Here is a 20,553-nt window from a genome sequence, read left to right on the forward strand (position 1 = left end):
GATCTTTACGGTTTTTTAGGGTTTCATCTTTCTTTTCGAATTTTTCTGAAACAAAACCCTAATTCAAACTACTTTCTTCACTGATTATGGATTTGAACCTCAATTGATGAAATAAACGGTGAATTTTGGACGATTCATATTTCTAGGGTTTCGTTCGAACTTCTTCGAATCTTTTTCAAAATCTTTCTTCAATTCACCGTTTATTCTTGATTTCAAACCTTCGATGATGATTTTGAAGCAAAAACGAGAAGGTTTTTTCATGAATATACCTGGATTTGTTTGGAGGTTCGAACGTAAGATCCTTGAGCAAGCTTCGGCTTCTTCTGGTGAACTTCGAGACCGAAAATAAATCGGTGTTTTGATCTTCTTCTTCTTTGAACTGTGATCTTGCTTCAATTCCTCTTCTTCTCACTCTCTTCGAACTGTGATCGCACAATTTCTTTGAAATTGTGCTTGAATTGCAGTTTCCCCAATTCGATGATGAAGATTCGAATGCGAATCTCTTTGAATTGCAGTGGAGTTGCTTCAATTCGATTCAATTCTTCGTTCTGGAATTCTAGGGTTCTTCATTGTGTTCTTTGTGTTCTTGAGCTTTTGAGATTTTGATCGTAACAGAATAGAGAGAGAAAGTGATAATTTGTTTCTGTGATTTTCTGATGAGTTGGCGTTGAATGATTGATCCTGGCCCTGTATTGATGAACTGGCTCCTTTTATAGGCTGCCATGTGGCCTTGGTGGCCAATGGCTTGTTGACATGTGTCCCTGGACCTGCTCTGATTCGAAACTGGACTGAAAACTTGCCTGAGGGCCTTTGTGCAATTTCTGGACTTCAAGGGACTAATCTGCAAAATTGTTAAGTTTCTGGACTAAAGTGTAATTGACCAAAAAGATTTAAAAAGTTTGACTTTTTAAAAAAACGAATAAAGAAAAGGACCTAAAAGAAAATAAAATGACTTAAGGGATCAAAATGCAATTTTTGGAATTTTGAGGACTTAAAAGAAAATAAAAATAAAATTGGATAAAAAAAAAATGATAAATTTGACCAAACGTAAAGTGAAACGATTAAAACTGACAAAACGGACTAAAACGAACCAATGGCTTAAATGAGGTACTTTAAAGTAACCTCTCTCTGCCAAAATTTCGTGTGAAATGACCAAAATGCCCCTGGGGCTAAAACGACTGAAACTGACTCAGATGCAATTTAAAAAATGGATTTTTAACAGGAAATTAAAGCAAGAACTTATACCAACAAAATCAAAAGACTCAGAGACAGTTTCAACAGTTTAAACAGAGTTTTGACACATGAAAAGACCAAAATGCCCCTAGGGGCAAAACTGACTCAAAATGACTTCAAATGCAATTTTTGAAATGGATTTTGACATAGAATGAAACAGAGACTTATTCTAACCAAATGAAAAGACTCAAACAAATTTTTAAAAGACTGAAAGAAATTTTGACATGGGAAATGACTAAAATACCCTTGCATGTAAATTTTGCAAATAACCTTGAAATAAAATGCAGAGCAAGATGTAAGTGATTAGAGACAGTTCAAATAGCTTAAAATGCAAGAAAGGAAGAATTGGATTAGTATTTTTAGGTCCAAAATTAGGGTATAACAGCTGCCCCTATTTAAGTTTCTTTGTCCGGAGAATCAAGAGACGGAGTCTTTGAGTTGACGGGACGAAGACACTTAAATATTAACATTTGCACTGCTTTTGGACATAAAAATACGTTTTCAGATTTTCAAAAACATGAATGCCATGCAACACTTTGATTATGAATGCAAGACAAACAACTGAAGTCTATGGAACCTGTCATGTCACTGGGGATTCAGGTAGACACCGACAGGGTAGACAAACCAGGGATAGAAAATAAGGTACAAGCTGTTCTTTGGGTCGAACTAGCCACTTGACCGAGGAATACAAAACAAGAGATAGGTGCAAGCTGTTCTTGGGATTGAACTTGGCACTTGACCGGAAACATAGACATATAGGCAGATACAAGTTGTTCTTTGAATCGAACTTGACACTTGGTTGAAGATACAAACAGATGGGCAGACACAAACTGTTCTTTGAATTGAACTGGCCGTTTGGCTGGAGATATAGGCAAAAGGGTTGATACAAGCTGTTTCTTTGGATCGAACTTGCTTGCGGGATTATCACCACGTCATGTGGGAAGGTGCAAACTGTTCTTCTAGATCGAACTTGCCGTTTGACCGATAACGAAGCATAAGCTGGGTACAAACTGTTCTTCTAGATCGAACTTGTCGTTTGTCCGGCAGCATAGGTATATAAGCAGGTACAAGTGGTTCTTTTTGGATCGAACCTGGCACTTGACCAGTATCAAGATACAACTTGAAAGTCTGGTTTAACAAGATACCAATTGAGGGTAAATTGTCATTGACTCGATTTGAGGGTAGACATGACCATTTTTGTTGGCCCAAGAGTAAATTGAGAGTGAATTGACATTGATTTGAATTGAAAATTGACATTGAAAGAGAAATTAAAAGTTGAGATTGAGCAGAGACATAGACATAGACATTGGATTGAGAGTTGCAATTGAAAGAGACATTGGAAGTTGGAATTGGATTGAGACATAGACATTGACATTGAATTGGAGAGTTGCAATTGACTTTGAGATTGGATTGGAATTGAATTGAAAATTGACATTGACATTGACATTGACATTAGATATTGTCATTGAAATTGGAATTGAAATTGGAGATTGACATTGAAATTGGAATTGAAATTGGAGATTGGAAATTGCTTCGAATTTGACATTGAATTGAAATTGAGATTGGAGATTGCATCGAATTTGACAGTTGGAATTGAATTGAACTTGTCATTGGAATTGGAATTGAAATTGAAATTGAGTTTGACAGTTGACAGTTGGATATGCAACATGTATGTATGGTATAGCAAGATTATTGGATGTATGAGCACATAAAATGCATGTTTATGCATGTATGAATGCTTGAAATGCATGATTGATTGGCAGTTTGACAAGGAAGTTTCACAGAGATAGACAAAACATTGGAAGATTGGGCACGTAGTGGCTCGTGCTGAAACATATTCACAGGGGGAAACCTCTTTGGAGAGACCGTCGTTGAGAGACGTATCGAAACCATGGCTGAGGGCAATAAAACTTGTAAAGGAGGGACCCTTGGAAGGTTCTTGGATACAGGTCGCCGTTGCTAGGCGTGTCAGTGCTGGGTGAACATTGGATGTTCGCATCTGTGGTCATTGCTTTTTCAATATTCTTTTCATTTTTCATTTTCAAACCCCATTTTTGCCTGAATTGCCTTCATAGGTTGTCAATCAGCGGGGTGCTCATTTTTTGCCTAAGCCGCCCTTTCGGGTTTTCAACTTAGCGAGCTTTTCATTTTCATTTTTTTCAATTTTTCATTTTCATTCTGTTTTTTCATTCTTGCCATTGACCACAGATCATCCCGGGGAGTAACCTGCTTGTAACATGTATTGAAATGGACATTGACATTCATTTATTCATGCATGTTTCATTGAAATGTACCCCGTTGCTCAGGTTTGCTTTCAAAATAGACAGAAAAAGATTTTTTTAATTTTCAAAAATGTTTGTTTCAGACATTAACATTATCAATCGGAAAGGAAATATTTTGTATAAAGCATTGAAAGTAGAAAGGGAATAGAGTTTCAAACAATAGAAAGGCTCAAATTGATATAGAAGAGTGAGAGTCAGCCAAAGGCATGACTTCACGGATTTACAAAGCTTGGAAAATGGTAATTTTATCGGTTGGTGATACATTGAACACGATGACCGCTACATTTCATAGAAATTTTGAATTCACAAGTACATAAGCCTCTGATGAAGATAATCATTGACAGTTGCAGATGCCCCAAGGGGTGATGGTGATTTGCCAGATATAGTTACTTGTCTTTCATCAACCTCATTTTTGCATGAACCGCCCTTTCGGGTTTTCGGCTCATCGAGGCGCTCATTCTTGCCTGAGTTGCGTACAATCTCAGCGAGCTTCTTCATATTCATTTTTTGTCCCTAACTTTTGCCTGGATCGCCCTTTCGGGTTTTCGATCCACCGGGAAGCGCATTTTTGCCTAGGCCGCCCTTTCGGGTTTTCGACCTACCACGCTGTTCTTTTCTTTTTAGACAAAGTATTTCTTGACTATATCGGCATTAACAGGATTTGGGAGTTCAACACCATCCATGTGTGTAAGAATCAAAGCACCACCAGAGAAAGCCCTCTTGACAACATAAGGACCTTCATAGTTAGGTGTCCACTTGCCCCTTGGGTGGGTTGTTGACTTATTCTTCTTTTCAATACAAGTTCGCCTTCCTTAAATTCTCGAGGTCGGACTTTCTTGTCAAAAGCATTCTTCATTCGCACTTGATACAACTGTCCATGAGTCATAGCATTCATACGTTTCTCTTCAATCAGATTCAATTGATCATACCGACTTTGACACCATTCAGCCTCAGTTAACTTTGCTTCCATGATCACTCGAAGAGATGGAATCTCCACTTCCAGGGGGAGAACTGCTTCCATGCCATATACCAGAGAGAAAGGAGTTGCCCCGGTTGAGCTGCGCACTATAGTTCGGTAACCATGCAAGGCAAATGGTAGCATTTCATGCCAGTCTTTGTAAGTTGTGACCATCTTCTGAACAATCTTCTTGATGTTCTTGTTAGCGGCCTCAACTGCACCATTCATCTGAGGTCTATAAGGAGAAGAGGTGTGATGTTCAATTTTGAATTCTTCACATAAAGCTTGCATCATGCTGTTGTTCAGATTGGAACCATTGTCAGTGATGATCTTGTTGGGAACACCATATCGACAGATGATATTATTCTTGATAAACTTGACAACCACTTGCTTGGTCACATTTGCGTAGGAAGCAGCTTCAACCCACTTGGTGAAATAGTCAATTGCCACTAGGATGAAACGATGTCCATTGGAAGCCTTTGGTTCAATTCTTCCGATCATGTCAATGCCCCACATAGAGAAAGGCCACGGGGAAGAGATAACATTGAGAGCATGTGGAGGCACATGAATCTTGTCAGCATAAATTTGACACTTGTGGCATCTCTTGGCATGTTTGTGGCAATCACGCTCCATAGTTATCCAGTAATAGCCGGCTCTTAACAGTTTTCTTGACATGGTGTGACCCGAAGCATGGGTCCCAAAAGTGCCGTCATGTACATCATGCATCAACTTCTCAGCTTCTTGTTTGTCAACACACCTCAGCAAGACCATGTCATAGTTCCTCTTGTATAGGATTTCCCCGTCCAGAAGGAATTTGCTAGCCCATCGTCTCAAAGTCTTTTTATCCCTGTTGGAAGCACCCGGTGGATATTCACGATTCTGCAAGAATTGCTTGATGTTGTAATACCAAGGCTTTTTATCATTCACAACCTCATCAGCCTGACCTGGCATATTTTCAATAGTAAACACATGAGCGGGTCTATCAAGACGCTGTACTTGGATTACAGGCACGTCATTCCAGTGATTGACACGAAACATGGAAGACAAAGTAGCGAGAGCATCAGCCATCTGATTCTCATCCCGAGGGATATGGTGCAGCTCAACCTTGGTAAAGTATGTCAACAGACGTCTTGCATAGTCACGGTATGGGATCAGCTTCTCATGATGAGTCTCTGATAAGTGCTCAAAAGTAATATATTTCATGTGTTAAAAGAGGCATTTTTAGTGACTTGTTATGCAAGTTATCTACGGAAAAGCAACCAATTGTTGTAATTATACCATTTATGCTTTATATGCCTAATTCTACCCAATTTATGCAGGAAATGACAAGCAAGGACCAAAACTCAAGTTGTGTGAACCAAGCAGATCTCGCTTACGCGAGGTCATCTCGCTTAAGCGAGATTCCTCCAGGGAGAAGCTCAACCTTCGCTTGCATCTCTCTTCCAGGGTCGCTTGTGAATTTTAGAATCTCGCTTACGCGAGATCATCTCGCTTACGCGAGATTTCTCCAGGGAACAGATGAGCATCTCGCTTTCTATCTCGCTTCCATGTCGCTCAAGCAGGATTCTAAGGCGGTTTAAGTTTCAAGCAACTTCGCTTGCGCGAGGTCTCACTCGCTTACGCGAGATACAACTTCATCAAGGAGCAGGGATACGTGGCAAGACTTCATTGGCCATTGTTAGATATTTAGGCTTCTCGCTTGAGCGAGATGTATCTCGCTTAAGCGAGATTGCACGTTTTCAGCCCATTTAAATACAAGTTTTCCCTCTCTCTAGAACCATTCACTATTCCATTGAAACATTTTATACATTTCTAGAGAGAGGTTAGAGCTATTTCATAGAGAGAAACACAAAGCAAGTGATTAAGGAGTAGATTCAACCCTAGATTCATTGAGACATCAAGGATCTTGGCATGGAATCTTCATCTTTCCTTCATTCCTTGCATTAGTTTACATGTCTATATGTAACTATCACCTTCTTTGTAGTATTGAGGTAACTATCAAGCTATTATGTAATCTTTTTATCTTTTAATATATAAGGTTCTAGCTTAATGATTCAATATTGTTGTTATTCTTGCTTTTAATGCTTTCAAAGAGATTCAAGATGATTTGGATACAAACTCTTGAATCTAGAACTAGAATAACAATCTATCTTATGTTATATCACTCTTGACAAGTTTGTAAACCTTTGATAATTACTTTTAATCAAGATTTTAATGCTTTCGGATATTTAATCAGGCTGGACACGGTCGATTAAGTTATCCGATCGACTTTGTTATCGTTTAAGGAATTTGGACACGAATGTTTAAACGCTAACTTGGAAATAACGATGTCGCTTTGGACACGAAGGATATTGTAGAAATGATTGTAATAATATTGGTTATAAAGCTAGAGTCTGTTAATCGATCGAGAGATTGCTGCTGTTATGCTTGCTCGTTATCTTATACCGCAAGCGAAATAGTTCGATCCCCTCTCGTTTTTACTTTAGTGTCAAATATGGATATAGTGTTACAAACAAACAAATTATATCCAAACCCTTAATGTGAACGATTGTGTAAATGCTTATGATTAAACGTAACTCCCTGTGGAAACGATCCTATATATACTCACGTGTACATAGTTAAATGACATGTAGGAAAAATCTTACATCAAAATGGCGCCGCTGCCGGGGAGTAGCGTATTTTTATATTATAAGTATGGAAACAATTTTGTCATGTTAAGTCAATTTTGCACAAAATTCTTTCATGCATATACACATACACATATATCATTCATTATTTTTTATGCTAACCACTTGGTATAGTCTTGGTGAACTTTGTTTATGCGAGGTACCGTTGCTCACGAAGACCTACAATTTGATCCTGAGATTGAGAAAACTGCTAGGTTACTTAGAGCTCAAGCAAAGGAAGCTAAGAGATTAGCCAGGCTGGCTCAGCCGGAATCTTTACTTTTTATTCCTTCTCCGTCAGGTTCGGTGCATACTATTTCACTTGGTGATTCTTCACATTCTTCACCACATTCATCTCCGAAGAGTGAACCAGAAGTAGTCATGGCTCAGGAAAATGATAATGATGCTCTACCTATGTGGATTAGTCCTAGGAGGCTAGCAAATCTTGGCAATCGTAATGCCAAATCAATTGAGCTGAAGTCGGGGTTGATAAACTTGATAACTCATAACCAGTTTACCGGTATGGATCATGAGGATCCATATAAACACCTTACCAACTTCTATGTTACCGCCGGTACACTTGGTATGAAGGAAGATGAGGAAGAGGGTGTGTTTGTGCAATTGTTTCCTCATTCTTTGATCGGGAAGGCTAAGGAGTGGTATCTTGATCAACCAACTTCTTTGATGGAAAATTGGGGTGAGCTAGAGAAAGCATTTCAAGAAAGGTTCTTTCCGGAGGATAGGCATCTTGAGGCTAAAACTTCAATTACAACTTTTGCTCAAGGCCAAAGTGAGACTCTTTGTGAAGCTTGGGAGCGTTATAAATCATTGCTAAGGAATTGTCCAAAGCATGGTTTTGATAGCCAAATGCAACTATATCTTTTTCGTCAAGGGCTTCAAGACATGTCCAAGACGATGCTAGATGCAAGTGCTGGAGGTTCTATTGCTTTGAAAAACCCAGCTGAAGCTGTCAAAATCATTAACCAAATGGCTCTCAACACAAGAAAATCCTCTCACAACCGGAATCCTAATCAAAGGAAAGTTGGTATTCTGGAACTAGAAGCAAATGATGCGGTCTTAGCTCAAAATAAGCTTCTCACTCAACAAATAGAAGCTATGCAAAAGGAGATGAGAGCTATGCTAAAACAAATTCTTGAATCTCTCAAGCAAGAAGGAGGAACCGCTCAAGTCAATACTTGTGGACTTTGTACGGGGGATCATCCAACCGGCTATTGTCCCGAACCCGGTTCTTTTGAAGAGGAAGAGGTCAACTATGTGGGAAACCAACAAAGGCCTAACCAAACACAACAAGCCGGAACCTCACAACAAAATCCGGGTACTTCCAACTTCCAAGGAAGGTATCCGGCCAACCAAAACCAACAAAGACCGTGGAGAGCACCTTACAACAATAACTACCAATATCCTCAATCAAATTTCTACCAACAACCTTTCCCCCAATTCCAACAACCCTTCAATAATCAATACCAATTTCCACCACCAAATAACCCCCAACAACCTAACAATTCCCAAAGCACCGAGGAGGTCTTGAAACAATTCATGCAAGTGTCCATGGCTAACCAGAAAAACACCGACGCGTCGATCAAAGGCCTTGAGACACAAGTTGGTCAGTTAGCACAACAAATGGCTCAAGGTCCTCCGCAATTGGGAGCTTTCACCGCTAACACTCAACCAAATCCTAAGGAGCACCACAAGGCATAGCAGTCAAAAGCTATAGCTACAAGGAGTGGGAGAGTAGTAGGTAAAGGGGTAGGTGATGATATTGTTGTTGAAGAGAATGAGGATGAAGTTGTTAACGAGGAGGAAAAAGAGGAGTTCGAGGAGGATAGTGTAGAGATAGAGGAGGAAGTGTATATAAAGAATAAAGAAGCATTAGTTGAAAAAGAAAAAAATCAAAAAAGAGATTTAGAGGTACAAGAGGAGATGGAGAGGAAGAATAAAGATGTGGGGAAAGATAAAGGGAAGAAACAAGTAGTTGAGAAGCAAGTGGTGGCTCAACGCTTACCATACCCACATGCTCCATCGAAGAAAGACAAAGAGCGGCAATACGCAAGGTTTCTTGAACTCTTCAAGAAGTTGCAAATTGATATACCATTCTCAGAAGCCTTGGAGCAAATGCCGGTCTATGCGAAGTTCATGAAAGATATCCTTTCCAAGAAAAGAAGAATCAACGATGAAGAGACGATCCAAATCGATGCCAATTGTAGTGCTATTATTCAAAGAACGTTGCCTAAGAAAGAGCAAGATCCGGGAAGAGTCACTCTACCGGTAGCTATTGGCACAACACATGTAGGTAAAGCACTACTTGATCTTGGATCAAGCATCAATCTCATGCCTTTGTCCATTGCCAAAAGAGTTGGTGACCTTTGTATAAAGCGGACTAGGATGATGTTGCAATTGGCCGACAAATCCTTTGCAAAACCATTAGGTATGGCCGAAGATGTTCTTGTAAAAGTGGACAAATTTATTTTTCCGGCTGATTTTGTGGTTATGGATGTCGAAGAAGATGAGGATGTGCCTATCTTAATGGGAAGGAATTTCATGCAAACGGCTCGGATGATGATTGATCTTGATGATAATATCATGAAGGTCAAGGTAAATGATGAAGAGGTTACCTTCAACATCCGAGAAGCTTTGAAGTACTCGAAAGACAAGGGTGCGTGTTTCAAAATGGATGCAACCGAAGAAGTCATCTTGACTACTCGGAAGCAAATGCACAATAGAACACCCCTTGAGAGTGCTTTGGTGGACGCACTCAATGCTATTGATGAAGACGAAGTAAGTGCCATTGAAGAGTGTTTGAAGGAGCTAGATTCCTTGAAGGAGGTTCTTCCTAATCAAGCCATACTTGAAGATTTGAAAGAAGAATCCAAGGAAAAAGCGAAAGTTGATGACACCAAGGTAGAATTAAATGTTTTACCATCTAATTTGAAGTATGTTTTTCTTGAGAAAGATGGTACAAAACCGGTGATCATTAGTAGCTCCTTGTCCATCAATGATGAAACCAAGTTGGTAGAGGTTCTCAAGGCCAACAAGGAAGCAATAGGGTGGAAGTTATCCGACTTGAAAGGGATAAGTCCATCTTATTGTATGCACAAGATTATGATGGAAGAAAACTTCAAGCCGGTAGCACAACCACAACGCCGCTTAAATCCAAACATGAAAGAGGTGGTGCGAAAGGAAGTAGTGAAGTTGCTTGAAGCCGGCATGATCTATCCTATCTCGGATAGTGCTTGGGTAAGCCCGGTTCAAGTAGTCCCCAAGAAAGGATGAATGACGGTGATCACTAATGATAAAGATGAGTTGATCCCAACTAGAACTGTCACCGGATGGAGGATGTGTATAGATTATAGAAGACTCAATCAAGCAACAAGGAAGGATCAATTTCCCTTGCCCTTCATGGATCAAATGCTTGAAAGACTCTCCGGTCAATCCTCTTATTGCTTCCTAGATGGTTACTCCGGTTACAATCAAATCGCCATGAACCCAGATGATCACGAGAAGACGGCTTTCACTTGCCCCTTTGGTATTTTTGCTTATCGAAGAATGCCATTTGGCTTGTGTAATGCACCCGCAACTTTTCAACGGTGTGTTCAAGCAATATTCTCCAAACTTATTGGAAAATGCATGGAGGTGTTCATGGATGATTTCTCGGTTTTCGGTTCGTCATTTGATACGTGTTTGAATAGCTTGGATACCGTGCTGAAGCGGTGTATTGAAACTAGCTTGGTTCTCAATTGGGAGAAATGTCACTTCATGGTTACCGAGGGTATTGTCCTTGGTCATAAGATTTCTGCTAAGGGTATCGAGGTAGACCAAGCAAAGGTCGATGTCATAGGAAAGCTTCCTCCACCGGTAAATGTCAAAGGTGTGCGGAGTTTTCTTGGTCATGCCGGGTTCTACCGGAGATTCATCAAAGACTTCTCAAAGATTGCAAAGCCAATGAGCAACTTGCTCAACAAAGATAAGTCTTTTGTTTTTGATAATGAATGTCTTGATGCATTTGAATCTTTAAAAGAAAAGTTGACCACCGCACCAATAATCATTGCTCCTAATTGGGATTTAAATTTTGAATTAATGTGTGATGCAAGTGATTATGCTGTTGGTGCGGTCTTGGGTCAACGTAAGGACAAAATTTTTCATGCTATTCACTATGCAAGTAAGGTTTTAAATGAAGCACAAATTAATTATGCCACAACTGAAAAAGAGTTACTTGCAATAGTTTATGCAATGGAGAAATTTCGTTCTTACTTTGTAGGTTCCAAAATTGTTGTTTACACTGACCATGCAGTTATCAAGTATCTCCTTACTAAGTCCGACTCAAAGCCAAGGCTCATCCGTTGGATGTTGTTGCTTCAAGAGTTTGACTTAGAGATCAAGGATAAGAAAGGCACGGAGAATCTTGTAGCTGATCACCTTTCAAGGTTGACAAACAATGAGGTAACCAAGAATGAACCGGAGGTTCGTGAAGAATTTCCCGATGAACGGTTGCTAGCTATCAATGTGAGACCGTGGTTTGCCGACATGGTAAACTACAAAGCAACCGGGTTCATTCCGGAAGATTTTGAATGGCAACAACGCAAGAAGTTCCTTCATGATGCTAACCACTTTGTGTGGGATGAGCCTTATTTGTTCAAAATTGGAGCGGACAATCTCTTGCGTAGGTGTGTAGATGATGAAGAGGCAAAGAAGATCCTATGGCAATGTCATAATTCGCCCTATGGAGGTCACTTCAACGGGGAGAGAACGGCCGCAAAGGTACTTCAATCCGGGTTCTATTGGCCAACTTTATTCAAAGATGCCAATTTACATTGCAAGTATTGTGATGAATGCCAAAGAACCGGATCAATGTCAAAAAGAAATGAGATGCCTCTACAACTCATCCTTGAAGTGGAAGTGTTTGATTGTTGGGGTATAGATTTTGTTGGCCCTTTTTCTTCATCATATTCAAATGAGTACATCTTGGTAGCTGTTGATTATGTTTCAAAGTGGGTGGAAGCCGTAGCATCGCCTAAAGCCGATAGCAAGACGGTAGTGAAGTTCCTAAAAAAGAATATTTTCACCCGGTTTGGTACACCAAGAGTTCTCATTAGTGATGGAGGGTCACACTTTTGCAACACACAACTTGCCAAGGCCCTGGATCATTATGGAGTCAAGCACAAAGTAGCATCACCGTATCATCCACAAACGAATGGACAAGCCGAAGTTTCTAACCGGGAGGTCAAACGCATACTTGAGAAGACGGTCTCTACATCTCGGAAGGATTGGTCGGCTAAACTTGATGAAGCTTTGTGGGCATATAGGACTGCATACAAGTCTCCTATAGGCCTCACTCCTTTCCAAATGGTCTATGGCAAATCTTGTCACTTACCGGTCGAGCTCGAACATAAAGCTGTCATACCCCAAATTTTGACCACTTTGCTCTGTTTTTACCTATTTTTGTCCGTATTTTAAAAAACGGCTCAATTTCTCTTCTTTTCGCTTTAACGAGTTAAAACTTTTCTCAGTCGTTGTTTAATCATTCAAAGTCTGTGATCTTGCAAGTAAAATTTTGTCCAGTTGAAATTGCTTTATTTGTCATTTCGGGCATTTTAAATTTTTACGCGTGCTTTTAAAATATTTAAAGTCTTTTATTCATTTCTTTAATTTCCTTTTGTCCGCATGATTAAACTGTTTAAAAAGTTTTGTTCGTGTTTTAAAACACCGCAAGTTTTAGTCGTCTCAGTCGAGATTTCGACAGCTTTAAATTTTATTACTTTTTTTATTATTATTACTTTTATCTTATTTTACTACTCTATTTTCTTTTATTCCATTTTTATGTCATTTTTATCAACAATTTGTTTTGTCTTAAGTCCACTTGTTACATTGTTATTGGTCCAAAGAGCATCCAAAGCATTTTCTTTCTCTCCAAGTTTCATTAAGGGTAGCTTAGTCTTTAGTCTATTCATCCTTTTTTAACCTAGTTTTGGCTATAAATAGGCTCCCAATCATTGATGAAAGGAGGTTGCACTAACTCCCACACAAACAAAGAAAGAAATCGGCAGCCATGAATACAAAATCAAACCCCACTTTTCCAAAAAATTTCTCAAGAACACTAAAGCACTAATTTATTTTCCAGCAACTCAAAAATCCAAAAAAGATACACACACTTCCATCGAATCATCAACATCAAAAATCCAACATCACAAATCATTTTTTCCTTTGAGACCTCAACAAAGAACCACACACAACATTTTTTTTTTCTTTTCGATTCTTTTCACAAAAGCAAACTCCAAATTCACGATCCCATTCACTCGACACAAACACCATTTGCGTGTTCAACCTCCATCAACAAACCACTATTCAGTTTCGGTTTTCATTCATCCACAAACAATCACAACATCTACATCATGATCCTGAGTTCAGAACAAGCTCACCTCCAAACGTGAAAACAATCTCAGTATTGCTGTTCCTGAATTCGTACAAGCATCCAAGCAGATGCGAGAAGCATGATACAACCGAATTCGCGAAAGAAAAAGGAGATCCAAACTATGAAGCACCAGTTCCGAATCGCAGAAGCATAACAGGAGCAAACAAGTACAAGAGGAGCTACAACTCAAGAGTGACGAATTCGTGAAGTATTCCGGAGCTTGAAGTTTTCCATCTCCAAAGTCTTTATCTCCGATTCACAAGAGGTAACCGTTTGTCTTCTTTTTCGTTCTCAGAAAGTTTCGAATCTAGGATTTCAGATCTAGGCGTGTATGTTTCTTGTTTGTGGGTTTTGATTACGGATCTGTGAAGAGAAAGACAAGACGAGACTGGAGATGTAAAGTTTTTTAAAAAAAAAAATATAATAAAAATACTCCGGTGCGGCGGCGCTCCGGCCAACCACCGCACCGGAGGAGCTCCGGCCGCCACTTTCTTCATCTTCTCCAGCCTTCAGGTTCGTTGTGTGAGTAGAGGGAGAAATTCTTTGATAATTTGAAAAGACCAACAACAAACCCTCTTTATATGATGCCCAAACCGAACCGGTTTATCCATAACCCATAACCCACTACATGGATCCGGTTCAACCCATCCAAGATCCAGTTGCCCAAACCCAGCAGGCTTGTTCAAGCCCAACTGTTTTCTCTCTTTGTTTCTACTGTTTTGCTGCATGCACCCCCATTCTTGCTTACTGCACTTCCCTGTTTCTTTGAAATTTTTTCTTCTTACGTGTTAGTTTTTGAGATATTTTCATGCATTTTATTCAAGTTAATTTTTCACATCATACATTTTAATCATTGATTCAATCTCATGCATTTTAATTCAAATCGTTTTTCATATCATGCATCCTTTTTAGCTTTTTTTTATTTCATGCATATTATTAAAATCATTTTGCATCTTTAATTTTAAGCATTTTGAAACACCTTAATCTTCATGACTTTTTATTTTGCTTTAATGTTTTAAAACGTTATTTCATGCATTTCAATTTTGTACTCCATGATATCTCTTGTCAATTTTGCTTTAATCTTTCAATTTCTATTTTTGCATTGCTTTAAAATTTTTAACATCATGCATTGCTTTTGAATTTTATTCTAGTATGTGATGCTTTTAAGTTTCTCATTATCTTGCCATATTATGATTGCTTTAATTCTAGTATGTCTTCATGCATTTTTCCCTTGTATTTTATTCCATGATATTTAGTGTGTATAACTAGGGAATTGATGTAAATTTCTTTTTTCGAACTTTTATTTCTTGCTTTAGAATGCCCCTAGGATGGTATGTAATAGCTTAGTAATTGCACACACCGACACTTGCACCGACACCATATCACTTTATTTATCGCTTTTATCTCGCTTTATTTTTCGCATCGTTACGCTCGCTTTCCGTTAGTCTAGAAAAATCTTTTTATCTCAAAAATCAAATGAGCAAAAGTCAAATCATTTTCTTAATAAACCTTGGATACAAATCCAAGTGATTTTCCCTTTATTTTCTTAATCAAATTCCTAATTGAACTTTAATTAAACTTAGACTCAATTTCTTAAATAAAACGAAACAACCTCACTTCTATTTTTATTTCTAGTGCCTTGAGGCCCCTCAATCTCCTTCTTGAAAACCATTTTTCAAAAATAATTAAAATCAACCTAACCCACAAAAATACTTTTTATAAGAGTGAACTACGGTGGTTTTGATCCCTTTTAAGGGTACGTAGGCAGAGGCTTTATTCCTTTCAAATCAATCAAATAAAAATAACCAAAACTCCAACTTCTTCTCCCTCCATTCTTTCACTTATACTTAAGCAATAATTTTCCAAATAAAAATAAAGGTTAGAAAGAGGTTCTCACGGAGTACCGTGAACGACGCGGGTGCCTAACACCTTCCCGAATCGTAACCAACCCCCGGATCCAAAAAGGGTTTTTCAATCTCTTTTTCCCTTCCCAAGAATAAAATCGAGCAAGTCCGGTAGATTGAAGGTTCAAGTCCAATCAATGGCTTGACACCCGAAAATCTTGGTCTACAAAAATGGCGACTTCACTGGGGATCCAACGCGGGTTTAGCCCACCTTTCTTTCTTTATTGCTTTTGCTTTATCATTTGTATATACTTTGTAAATATTTTTACGTGAGTGGTGAGACAAAGTCCTATACCCGGACTTGAGTGAAACATAGGATATAGGACGGGGTAAAATCATAGTGACATACCAAGAGCATTCTTGGACCATGTTTACAAGTGATAACCCTACTCGGTGGAGGCCTCACGGAAGGTAGTAGTCTTGTTAACATGAGCATTCGTGTTGACGTTATTACTTTCAATGTGAGTGTCCGGTGAAGCCGTGGACCTTAGTAACCCTTAACCCCACTTGGCCTTTTTAGGACGTAGTGCGGAAACTGAACCAAGAGCATTCTTGACTTTAGTTGTCACGCGATACTACACTCAAACTAGACTTCCTTGTGGATGATATTGGACTAGGAGCATTCCTACGCACCGATAAATTCATAAGGGTAGTTGTAATTTGGGAACTTGGTAGAACCCTTGTCACATGTGCAAATGAAAACCATAGTCCTTACCTAATGGCGTTATTATCCCTTGACTCCAACATTGTTTACCCTAAACCTCATTATGTTTTCATTGCATAATCATGCATACATGCATACATCCATAAACCTTTTGCTCATCAAAAAAAAAAAAAAAAATCGAAGGACTTAGACAAGTTTTTGTAAACATTGTAGATATGGCTACTAGGAGTATTAAGCGGTATGGCTTCAAGAAACAAAACTTGGAAGACTTGAGGAAGTTAGCAGTTATCATCTCTGATCCGGTGGGTTTTCGAGGCCGTCATGGAAAGTTGCTCAACATTCTCAATCAGAAGTTTGACGAAGGAGTTCTCAAGACCTTGGTTCAATTCTATGATAACCGTTACCACAGTTTTACTTTCCCGGATTATCAGCTCATTCCTACCCTCGAAGAATATGCTTACCTGGTTGGTTTACCTGTGCTTAATGAAGCACCTTTCAGTGGTCTTGAGGAACCCCCCAAAGCAAAAGCTATTGCAGACTCTCTTCACCTCAAGTTGACCGACGTAATGTCTAACCTCACAGCTAAAGGAAAGGAGAAGATCTTAGGTCTCACTTCTGGGTTCTTGATTGGTAAAGCCTACACTTGTGCCAATGCCGGTAATATCCGCGCTTTTGAGGCTATACTCGCTCTGCTCATCTATGGTCTTGTGCTTTTCCCCAATGTCGAAGGCTTTGTTGATGCCAACGCTATCCACATTTTCATCACAAAAAACCCGGTCCCTACCCTTCTTGGTGACATCTACCATTCCCTTCACCATAGGACCGAGAAGCAAGATGGAACTATCCTTGGTTGTGCACCGTTGTTATATCAGTGGTATACCTTACATCTACCCCGATCCTACCTCACCAAAGAAAAAGCCCAATACTCTGAAAAAATCATGGCCCTTACCCCTGACAATGTAGTTTGGTATAACCCGGCTTATGATACTGGAGTGATCATTGATCGTTGTGGAGAGTATGGTAACGTGCCTCTTCTTGGCATTCATGGGGGGATCACCTACAACCCTATCCTTGCAAGACGCCAGTTCGGGTATCCTATGAAGCAAAAGCCCCTCAACATTGCACTAGACGGCATATTCTATCACTATCATACCGACAGCAAGGGTTTGAGGGAGCAATTTGTGAAGGCTTGGCATACCATTCATAAGAAGGATAGCAATCAGTTGGGAGAGAAGTCTGACCTCACTTATGCAACCTATAACCAATGGATCATTGATGAAGCTGCTAAGTACAAGATGCCTTACCCTATACCGAGATACTTATCATCAACCACTCCAGAGCAACCTTTCCCTTTACTCCCTGCCACTCAAGAGAAATATCAGGAGAAAATGGCTGACCTAAGCCGAGTGTGTGATACTTGGAAAAGGAAGTATGAAAAAGCTATGGCTCAAGTAGCAGATAAGGACCTCGAGATAGAACTGCAACAAAGTACCATCCTCAAGCAAGGGGAGCAGCTGATTGAGAAAAATACCCAAATTCAAGCTCTGAGCAAGAGGCTTGCACCATTCATCAGCACAAAGGAGCGTATGGATTTCTTTGCAGGAGCGCACCCAGATGGCGAGGAGTAGGAGCGTGAGAATCTCCCAGATGTCTTTCATGTTATCTTTGTGGTTTATATTTATGCACTTTGGAGTCTAAAAAGGGATTTATCTTGTAGTATTTTATATTTGGAGTCTATCCCTTGGCTCAGTCTGTTATAAAGGGATTTATCTTGTAGTATTTTATATTTGTAAGTTTATCCCTTGGCTTGGTTGGTAGAAAGGGATTTATCTTGTAGAACCTTTATCATTAATGCAATATTTAAGTTGTTATGTTTACAAAATTACTTCTATAAGTCCTTCGAAAAAAAAAAACAAACTGCATATCTTTACATTTAGCATGTCATGCATCATTTGCATTCATAGTTTCTAGTCTGTGTCTCATACCTTGTTTCTGTCTACAAAGGTTTATCCATCAGTAAAGTGGTCCGATGTCTTCATCCAAGTTCGGCTTGCATATGCAAACACTCGCGCAAACACAGAAGATTGATCAGCTTGAGCAAGAAGTCCACGAGCTTCGTGGAGAGGTAACAACACTTCGGACGGAGGTAGAGAAGTTAACTAGCCTAGTGTCTTCATTGATGGCAGCAAAGGATCCACCGCTTGTTCAGCAAAGGCCTCAACCATTAAGTCAGCCAATGTGCATGAAACAGTTTCAGAATCAGGCTCCCCAGCCATTTACTACCCAGTATCAAGCTCCTCAGCAGCTTATTCTTCAAAATCAAGCTCGGAAAGCATCGCAGTTTGACCTGATTCCTGTGAAATATGTGGATTTGCTTCCTATATTGCTTAAGAAAAGACTTGTTCAAACCAGGCCACCTCCTCGGGTGCAGAATCCGCTGCCATCTTGGTATCGCCCTGACCTCAAATGTGATTTCCATCAAGGGGCACCAGGCCATGACGCTGAGCAGTGTTACGCTTTGAAGGAAGAAGTTCAGAAGTTGATTGAAAATAATACCGATTTTTTCGAAGACCCGGATATAAAGGTACTACTTCAGCAACAACATTTGGCTTCTCACTCTGTTCCCGCTGTTAAGCCCATCACCAATACTGTTCAAAGTTCGGGTTATCAACCCCAGTTTCAGCAATATCAACAACAGGCTCGACAATGGATTTCAAGGAAACAGATTGACCCTATTCCCATGACGTATGCAGAGTTATTTCCAAAGTTGCTTGAAAGGAATTTGGTCTCTCCCAAGGCACCTCTGCCAATGCCAGCAAAATTGTCAGCCTGGCATAAGCCCGACCTCTTTTGTGCTTTCCATCAAGGGGCACCAGGTCATGATATTGAGCACTATTGTGCGTTGCAGAAGATAGTTCAGAAGTTGATCCAGAAAAATCTCATACCTTTTGAAGAGTTTGAATTGGAATATGCAAGTTAATCCGCTATCGGATCTTGGAACCTGATGTTGATGCATTGAATGTTTAGCTGCAATTGGGTCTTTGCTGATGTTTCTTTCTGCTACTCATCTGTTTAATTAATATGTTTGTTTGTTGCTTTATGTTTTTCAAAAAAAATCCTTTCGTCCTACCCGAGACGAAAGTGAACTTGTTTAGGGCTTTTTGCTTTATGTATTTTCATCATTAATTAAAAAGTCGCTTTGATCCCGACTTTGTTTTTATTTTGTGCTTTTTCTGGAAAAATGGTAATACAAAAAACCAAAAATTATTTTTCTTTAAATCATTTTCACATATCTGCATAATCATAATGTTTATATCAATAATCAAATCATGCATTAATAAACCCGTTGAACACTTTAACCCGGTACTCTCTCTCGACTTTGAGTTCCCTGTGTCTGAGGCTGAAAAAGGGATCATGAAGAAGTTTCCAATCAGATTTATCGCCTACTGGGGCATCTTGGCCATTGAAGCTACAAATATCAAGAAAGATTGATCTGAAGAGGACTTTCATAGGCAAAGACTGGCACGAGACGTTTCCATCTGCCTCGCAAGAATATTGTACTTCAAGTGCACACTTTAGCAGGGGCAACCCCCCCACCATCCCTCAGTATACAATTTAAAGGCAGTGTCCCACATGGAGGTCAAAGTACTGTCAACAGAGGTTCCAATGAAAGCTAAGCTGGATTGAATTCATAAGTGTTATTGCGATGTGCCCTGTACAGTTATGTCAAAAGGATAAAGCAGGTATTCGACAAAGAAGGCTCGTCCCCGTGCATGTCAAGAAAGTGGCTTTGTGCTCAAAAATATGTTACCTGATGTCTGGGGCAAATGGATGCCAAATTACAAAGAATGGTGGTAAACTTATATGTCCTATGAATACCAGTGCAGTCAAGAAATGCTTTGTTAAAATGAAAAGGCTCAAAAAAAAAAAAAAAGAGCGTCTCGATGGACTGAAAACCCGAAAGGGCGGTCCAGGCAAAAGTTAGAGACATGCAAAAAAAAAAAAACAAAAAGCTCGATAAGTCGCGAACCTGAAAAGGCGGCTTAGGCAAAAAAGAGCGTCTCGATGGACTGAAAACCCGAAAGGGCGGTCCATGCAAAAGTTAGAGACATGTAAAAAAAAAAAGAGTGATAAAAAAAATGTGTTTATCCTGATAGGTTGACACCCGCAAGGGCGACCTATGCAAAAGTTAAGGATTGTGACAAAGTAACTGCATCTGGTCGGACATGACTCACTTGGGGCAGTTCAGTCGTCAAAAGCTTCTTCAGATTTACGGCGAGGTAACTGCATCAAATCAGATATGATTCATCTGGGGCATTTTCAACTGTCAAAAGAACCTTCGACACGAAGCATCTGCAAAATCAAAGACTCAGAACAGTGAAATTCAAAGTTGTTAGAGAGCATAGCGGTTATTGTGTT

General features: G+C 39.5%; 1 protein-coding gene across 1 annotated transcript; it reads left to right on the forward strand.

Annotated features, from left to right (window-relative positions):
• Positions 1 to 16,349: 16,349 nt before the first annotated feature.
• On the forward strand, positions 16,350 to 17,762 carry LOC146916771 (uncharacterized). Its single transcript, XM_085721728.1, has one exon. It carries the CDS (start codon positions 16,350 to 16,352, stop codon positions 17,760 to 17,762), a length of 1,413 nt encoding a protein of 470 aa, XP_085577854.1.
• Positions 17,763 to 20,553: the final 2,791 nt, after the last annotated feature.

The sequence above is a fragment of the Medicago sativa genome, chromosome 6 (assembly GCF_051527215.1).
Source record: "Medicago sativa cultivar Bolivia chromosome 6, Bolivia_mono, whole genome shotgun sequence".
NCBI classification, from domain to species: Eukaryota; Viridiplantae; Streptophyta; class Magnoliopsida; order Fabales; family Fabaceae; genus Medicago; species Medicago sativa.

Coding starts and splice junctions, on each gene's coding strand:
- LOC146916771 (XM_085721728.1), top strand. CDS start 16,350: ATGGCTACTAGGAGTATTAAGCGGTATGGCTTCAAGAAACAAAACTTG.